We start from the raw sequence: 8,636 nt of genomic DNA, 5'->3' as shown, positions 1-8,636 counted from the left end.
TCAGTGTATTTGTCTTTTATTGCATCTCATTTGGACTCACATGCAGGTGGGGGTGAGGGAGAAAGAACGATGCCATCCATAATAACCCAAAGAAAAACAACACAGCCTTCATGTTGAATACTTAGCAAACATTATTTATCCACATTCTCATTGTTTCTTTTTTTTTTTTTTAAACGTGTCGTAGTCATCTTTATTTTTCTTTCAACACTTGCCACAATGGATTAAGATACAGTCACTTTTGGAAATAAACAACACACAGAACATCCAGCGTATACTTGAGTGCTTTACAGTGAGAGTCCTCCAGACCTGCAGCACGTGAACAAATGTACCGAGCGCTGCTGCAGAGAGGACAGAGGCCACATCCCAATCACATACACAAACACTTCCTTCCCTTAACGTCTTATGTGGAGGAAGGAGCTCTCTGAGAGTTTGATGCATCCCAGATTGACCTGTCGCATGCTACGATGCAGTATCACTCCACACCAGCTGGGGGCGCAACAGTAAACACTCGGGGCGAAGTTTCCATTCAATACTGCCTCTGATTACAGATTGAGAGGTATGTACAAAGAAGGCGGGGATTTTTTTTTTTAAAGTCTACTTGCCTTATTTCAACCTTATAATTTAACTAAAAATATATGATACATTTTTTTTCTCACAAAATAAAGAATAAAGAAAATAATCTATCATTTAAAACAGTCTAAAATGCATATGTCAATTCGAACACAGTTCACAAATTTTTGCATGTTTCACACGATCCCTAAAAAAAAAACAAAAGTAAAAATGAAACTGAACACAACTTGATGTGTTCGATGATAAGTCCAGATTCGATCGCAAGTTGTTTTCAGGTACATTTTGTTGGAAGTAGACACGCGGGAGGATGGATGGCCGAGCAGATATAGGTACAACCAAGTTTTTAATGACATAAACATAGCTCAGTATTAGTTTTTGGACAACTGGGGGGGTGGAGGAGTGGGAGTCGGGGTTGGCCAGTGAAGTTACACACACCGAACACAGTCCACATTTAAACAACACGGTCCTCGTCTGGGAGATGCGCAAAGAAACCAACATTTATCCACCATTCCAAGTCAGCTGATACGCGGAAATCCAGAATGAATCTAAATACACATTTATTTATTTTTTTTTGTTCATTTTTCCGTAGTATATTAAGTAAAGGTTAACACTGAGTTACACGCACACCCACACACACATAAACGGAGTTTTGTTTTTCTGTATCTAGGGTTCACATTCACAGTTGTGCTACAACATTAGATAAGGAGGGCAGGTTTTATTTTAGGAGGGGGGGGGGGCGTGGTAGGAGGTCAGAGGGCAGAGATCGCAGATGTAATGGCTGGTTGGCTGAGATGGGGGGGGCTGAGGGCATGACTGAGGGGAAGGCAGTGGGGGGAGTGCAGACATCCACATCCACAGAGCTCCAGACACGATGACAAACCTGCAGAGGACGGAGAGAGAGAAGATTTAATTAAAGCAAGTGCTCTCAACAGAAATAGGTGAAGTCTAATTATATATGCTCTGACAGGTGAGACAGAGAGGGAGAATGAGGGCTTCCAGAGACAGAGACACAGGGAATGTTCAACACTGACGCAGATTAGGACGATACGATATCAGATTTTCACCACACGATTACTGCGGCCAAAAGAGTTCACAATAACAATCAGCCAAATTCATCTTTAACTTTGTTTATTGTGTTTTTTCCCCCTCTTTTTTTGGTAAATAAATTATGCTCAAAATACAAGTGTAGGGAGATGAAGAGACAGTCTATAACCATAACTTCACAATATCGCACAAAGAGAGGAGCAGTTACACTTAATGGACAGTGAAAAGGCACCAGATGGTGACGGGAAACAATGTGAGAACAGAAAGAAACGGAAATGATTTGAGTGGCACTGGATTATTTATATGATATTATCATTTGTGTATGACTAACATTATATCAATATTTTGTTTTTTAAAAATCACGTTTATCATCAACACTGGTACACAGCTACACCCCTAAAGCAGACATCTTGACTTTTAGTCAGTAGTTAGGGCCAAGCTGGGTCCTGTATTTCCTCTGATGCAACTAATAGTATCTTTTCATCTGAACCTCCCAGCCTGGTTAATTCACATCTTTCACAACCTTCAGTGTGCAACACCAGCTTCCTGTTTTAGATTTACAATCTCCGAGGCCAAGCCGAGATAACGTGACAGCAGCACGATGATGTTATCCTCTCAGACTTGACAAAGCTCCCTACAGAGTCACAGTACACATTATGCAACTGTTTTCACAGGTTGAGCACTCATAGGTTTAGAATTCAGAAAAGGTGCAGGGGAAACAAAAATTAAAGACATTTTCACCATAAATTGTTGCAGAAAAGGCAAAAATTGGAGCATAAAAATCACCTGAATGCTAGATATTGTTTTGCACTCAAACTTTTCTGGCGGGGAACCCCTAAACCCCCTGTTTCATACGTGTCCCCCCCAGTGTTGAACAAATCCTACGTCCCTGTTAGTGCTACTTATGATAAGTAAACTTTAAATCAAGAGGATGTCTACCTGTGTTCTCGTCACAGCTCCTGTCTTTGATGTGGACATATGTTGTGAGCAGTTCAACTAAAAATACATTTCCTTTCTGAGATTAATAATTTGCAGTATTTTTAAAGGAGACCGCCATCCCCACAACACAACCACATAGGTCGTTTGTTCTAGCAGCTTTTAATGATCTATATTGACATTTATTGTAAGGTGGCGACCTCTACTGACCGTAAGTATTATGGTGGGAACAAAGGAGGAAGTAAGATGATGAGTACAAAGAATGACAAAGTGCATGGGAAGATGGTCGAGGAAGACACAGGACTTCGACCCATGAGACCACTGTTCATGTCCCATGTTAAACCAACAGTCCAAAAGTTAGCGTTGAGTTATTTTATAATATAATTATATATATATAATTGTACTTAGTTCACATCAAGTTACGTAGGTCTGTGTATGATGCTCCATAGCTGAAGTTCTGTAACAACATACTTTATTTAACCCAAACCAATATTTGTATATAAAGATGGACAATGCGTCTCCACTTTCTCTGACTGTACAAAATAAAGCCAATATATATCCCAGATATGACTGTCAAACCAATCACGAGCTGTCAATCCTGACTTCACGTCCCCTTTTTATGGCATCAACTTACTAATAATAGCAAACTTATCAGAAAAACAAACATCAGTGTGATAGGACCTACATAAAATGATGGAAACCATCTTTGGGAAATTCTATTCAATGTGTACTTTGAGTTTTTAGTTTGGCCCATGTCCCATCTGCTAACATGGAGGGGGGCGGAGTTTATAACCTGTACTGCAGCCAGCAACTAGGAGATGTTTTGGCTTCACTTTTCAGAAGCTGTCATGTCGTCCATCTTTATGTACAGTCTATGACCCAAACTGTGACCTTTCCTAAACCCAACTGTGACCATTTCACAACATTAACCACATGTTGAAAACGGTAACTGTTAACATGTGTTATTTTTGTGTTGCTCTCCTGCTAGAAAATGCTCCTGTGAGTCATATTAAGAGTTAGGACCAAACGACATGGAACAAAAAAACAATGTATGGGTTGTAGGACTTGTTTTAAAGGCCTGAAGAAGTGAGAGTATCCAGTATTTAACAGGAATTAAAGGAGAAACGTCACTACCTTTAATCATCCTGTGACACTTCATATTTTTCTTCAAACGTCACATTCAAGGCGCATTAGCTGGCCAAGACTACAGGATTAAACATAGCTCACATGTGGCTAATGTTCCCTGGTGCAACAGAGGATTCTGCTCCATAATCTTTGCTATGACATGACAGACGATAAGAATCCATCTCAATTCTTTAAGCTGCGGCTTTCTTCATACCTTGGGGGTTTACAGGTCAGTCAGTCTACATGAAGTCCTTAATGTTGAGGTCATCCAGAGCGTTCCTCGGTGGTGGAGGCTTTCTGGGGCTCTGGGCTGCTCCAGGAGACATCTGCAGACACATCTACATTTAGCACTTAAACTCCTTTTATCAAAGCGACTGTGACCTTCATGTTTACGAGCGTGTATAATCAATATAAGAGTGAGTGTGTTACCGGTGCTCCGGGGGTCGCCCCAGTCGCAGGAAAGCCTGGCCTCACCATGGGCATCATGGGAGCTCCTGGTGCCCCGGGCTTACAGAGACAGACGGAGGGAAAAAGAAAAAGAGACAGTAAGACACAGTGTCGGCCATCTGATGGGTGTGAGGGCCACCTAAAGGGATAATTGTCCATCAGTGTCCTGTAATGTCCAGACTGGGTCAGGTGACATTACCAGACCTTACTGGGCTGGTGGTCTTACCATGCTGAAGCTGGGGTGAGTCCCCATAAAAGGAGGAACACCCATGGGTACGGTCTAAAGGTGTGGAGGGGAGGGAGAGGAGTTGGGATGTTACTACACTACATATATGACAGACACACACACACAAACACTGCAAAACAACCCACAAATGTCAAAAAAATCACACAATGCGTAAAAGCAACACATGACAGTGATAGTGGGGACGGACAGACACGCCAAACCTGGACAGAAAAAGGCACACGACAAAAAACACAAGAGCCCTAACTTCACCTAACAGTTAATAATACTCCTTTGTTTACACATGCGCAGGAGCACAAGAGCAGAGAGGAAGCTTTTTGCGGGTAGCCTTCAGATGAGTGTCATTTCTGTTGTTACCAAAAAGACAACCGAAATACCCAGAAGAAGCAAATGTGTCAATGAACGGGTGAGTTCTGCTATGAGGGGGAGAGCTGAGTGGTGTGCCTGGACTCGAACAGGCTTGAAAGGAAATATAAACTTAAAAGAAGAAGAAGCTGTTTCCAAGCAACAGCTTCTTTATTTGGCACTATCATTTGCCTCTTCATCACTCTCCAGTAGATACTCCAGAAATATAACAATGACTTTGAGCCAGACTGCATGTTGAAGTCTGCTTAAAGGTTCTGTATGTAACTTTCAGAAAATCCTTGTGTTTAGTGACACCTCTCGCAGAGACCTTTAAGTCACCTGCAGGCAAGATCCCATCACAATGTAAAGTCTATGAAAAGAGTGGGAACTGGTGGACAAGGCTAGCAGGAGAAACACTACTTGGGTTGCATACCATGGAAGTAAACCTGGAAGCTAGAAAACTTTTTGGCGTATACATAAGGTGAGCAACTCTGTTAGCATGCATAGGTGCTATCTTGGCACCCGGTATCTAGTTATTATTAAAATATGATTTTGCTAGCGATAACATTAGTGAGCAAGCAAGCTAAAGTAGAGAGCTAGCTGCAACTATGCTAGGCTGCATTTATCTGGTGTTCATTGCTTCGTAACATTAGCTGATAAAGTAATTTGCAAATGACAAGATATCCATCTTACCAAGTCTGGAGTCTGGATAAATAGAAAGATGTTAATCATTCAAGAAAGTATTTTGCTATGTTAGTTAGCTAACATTTCATCCACGTTAACAAGCAAGCTAACCTTAGCTAACATTATCACAATATATTTAACACGTCAGCACTTCCTGTAATGTTAGGATTTATTTTCAGCACCGAGTGGGTAACTTAAATGATGATATGGGGCACTGAATTTGATGGTTTTACTGTTTATCAGACACCAATAAGACAAGAGTTAGCTAGCTAGCCCAGCCTGCGGACCCTTTGCTTCACTCCCTGCTACTAGACACTACTTCTACGGGAGGAGAGTGGACTTTAGCTTGGACTTTAGCTGCTGTAGCAACTCCAAATCAGCCAGTGCAAATTCCAGCCCCAGGGTTCACAGAGATGTCTAATCCGTCTAGCTACAGCAACAGAAGGGGGACTCTGGGCCGTTGAGAGTCAGTTTGGGATCAGACCCCCATTTCTTAGGTGCTCAGTCTTGCTCTGTTGGATTTGGATTTCCTACAGGGCGTTAAGTAAAGGTTGATCTTGGCCGGGTTGCCGCTGCAAAATGTCTATACCGGAAATGCAGCATATGTGGATTCTGTGTTGTGATGGGTACCGGTTGTTTGTTGATATTAACAGACTCCATATATTTGCTAACGTTAGCTTGTGTTGCACACTGTTAGCGCTGTAGCGGAGCTGAAGAAAGCCAAGGCTCAACACCGCAAATAACGGTACATCCTTTGGATCTGGCCAGAGTCCTAGAAGTCAGTCCACAGGCTCTAATAGGCAACCAAGAGGTGGGTGCCGGTCGTTTGTTGATATTAACAGACTCCATATATTTCCTAACGTTAGCTAGTGTTGCACACTGTTAGCGCTGTAGTGGAGCTGAAGAAAGCCAAGGCTCAACACCGCGAATAACGGCACATCCTTTGGATCTGGCCAGAGTCCTAGAAGTCAGTCCACAGGCTCTAATAGGCAACCAAGAAAGGTGGGGACGGTCTCCGTTTTTTAGTTACATTAAAATCTGTTGGGAATAAAAATGTTTAATTCATGTATAAAGTTACATACAGTACCTTTAAATCTGGCCTTTGGAACCATTTTCTTAACATTTGCCACCAGTGAATGGGCTTTGTTAGAGGTTCTCTGAGAAGTGTCATTTAAATAAAATCCACCAGTTACTTATAGTTTGCTATAGGTTGCTACAGGTTTGCTATAAGTCTTGTTTCTTCACTGCCACGCCTCTCAGTTTCCTGGGTCTGTGTTTGGACCTGAAACCTGGAGAGCCAGATGAAGGCAATGCTTGTGATTGCTGCTATGCCCTGTCTGTTGCTGCCATGCGGCTCCACTCCATGCTATAAGACACAGACAACATTTACCATGGGAGCACCCCAACAGGGGGGAGCTACCTGAGGTGCCGCTGCGGTTCCCATTGTGAGATCTGAAAGAGAAAGACAGAGAGACACAGAGAGTACTGCAAAATCACTGTTTTCATTTACTGACATTATAGTGACAACATATGATGTATAAAACGTAATTATGGAGCTGGAGTCAGGAGGCAATTAGCTCTGTATAAAGACTGGAAACAGCTAGCCTACCACAGCACCTCTAAAGGTCACTATTTAACATGTTGTATCTCCTTTTTTAAAAATCTGTAGCCAAACATAAATGTAAAAATCCCAACATGTAGTTTATGTGAGAGTTAAGTGTTGCAACTTTTTCTCGACAGACTTTGGACAGATCCATGCTAGCTGATTCCCACTGCTTCCAGTCTCTATAAGCTGATCGCCACCTGCCTCTAAGCCTTCAGGAAAGAGTTCAAAATTTTGGGAAATACGCTGATTAAACCACATTTGTACCACTCTCAGATTGGTCTGTTCAGTAAGGCTACAGCTACCAATCAGTTCCAACAAAATGGAACACCAGTGGAAACATAGCCCGACTCTAACAGTAACAAATCCACCTTCCAGCACCACTAAACTCACTCTTTAATACACTATATCTTGTTTGTTTAATCTGTACAAAAACTGAAGTGTAAAATAAAAATTTGCTGTTTAATAGGGGGTTATTTGCTCTGAGCAGTTTTCTGAGCACTTTGATTTTTTTTTTTTTTAACAAATTAAACCAGCAAGATATAATCTGTTAATTCAGGAGCTTTACAGGTGCTGGTAGGTGGATATTGTCTTACAGTTGACAGAACAAGGCCAGCTGTTTCCCCTGTTTTGATTCTTTATGGTCAGCTAGAAGGCTTTTCATACTGCTTAAGAAGAAGTGCACACTGGCACAGTCCTGACACAGTCGAGGTGGGCTTATCCCGGCTTTAGCCTAGGGCTTGCCGGCCAGGCTCTGGAGCAGGGTTAGCCCCAAAATTGCAGGTTTATCCCCTGATAATGGACTCAACTGAGGGCTAAAAGCTGCCAGTGTGAAACAGGGCTAAGTAAACAATAGAATTTTAGACTGTTAACATGAGTTAACGTATAGCCCTGAGCTTAAGTTAACCCTGGTTTAACAATGTGTGTGTGAAAAGGGTCTCTAGGGTCAACCCGAGAGAATGCAGTGTGAAAAGCCTATAGGCTTACCAGATTCTGATAGAAGCTTCATATTATTTAATCATAAACTATAAAAGAAGTGGACGTAGCCTCCAGGTTGGAAGTGACTTAAACCTGCATTCTTTTAATGACCAGTAGGAGGCGCCTCCACTGGCTGCAAAAAGATCTCCAATTGTAGACTACAAGTCTTTGAGAAAATGAGCCTATCTCTCACTTGGTTTATTACCTCGGTAAACATCTTACTAATAAGTTTATGATCTCAATCACTAGTTTTATGTCTTCTTCAATCTGTACATTCAAATAGCTGATAACTTGTTTTTGGGTGCAGTCTGTGTTTTTCGTCTTGGAACTTTTCAGTTCATGAAAGTTAATTGTAACATTTTGGTCACTAAATATGTTATTCAGCGTTCAGTTGTACAAAAATGCAGTTTAAGGAGTCTGCTGTTCATTTTTCAAGGTAAGCAGATTTTGTTTTAAGCCTGTTTTTTCTGCTAGCCAACATTAGCATAATAGCAGTTAACATTAATTATAAATTCACCTTGCTAACCATGCTAGCTAGTTTTAGCCTTAGCTGATAAGGGTGCGTCACTGGCTGTATCTCAATTCAGGGGCTGCAGCCTTTGAAGGACGCCGCCTTCGCGGTGGACGTCGGCCACGTCCTTTGAGGAACGCATCTGCCAA

At 41.8% G+C, this 8,636-nt stretch overlaps 1 protein-coding gene across 5 annotated transcripts in view; it reads right to left on the bottom strand.

The window, feature by feature from the left end:
- The window catches only part of LOC126399021 (clathrin coat assembly protein AP180-like), a 44,873-nt gene continuing 36,237 nt past the window's right edge, over window positions 1–8,636 (bottom strand). For all 5 annotated transcript variants that reach the window (XM_050058729.1, XM_050058730.1, XM_050058731.1 and 2 more), the window contains 4 exons: window positions 6,786–6,847; window positions 4,105–4,182; window positions 3,890–4,001; window positions 1–1,450 (listed from right to left, as the gene is read on the bottom strand). In XM_050058729.1, the coding sequence (XP_049914686.1) occupies window positions 3,915–4,001; window positions 4,105–4,182; window positions 6,786–6,847 (227 nt within the window). In that variant the 3' untranslated portion in view covers window positions 1–1,450; window positions 3,890–3,914. The remainder of the gene's footprint in view (window positions 1,451–3,889; window positions 4,002–4,104; window positions 4,183–6,785; window positions 6,848–8,636) is intronic.

Source organism: Epinephelus moara, chromosome 12 (genome assembly GCF_006386435.1).
Source record: "Epinephelus moara isolate mb chromosome 12, YSFRI_EMoa_1.0, whole genome shotgun sequence".
NCBI classification, from domain to species: Eukaryota; Metazoa; Chordata; class Actinopteri; order Perciformes; family Serranidae; genus Epinephelus; species Epinephelus moara.
This window is presented reverse-complemented; position numbering and strand designations above follow the sequence as displayed.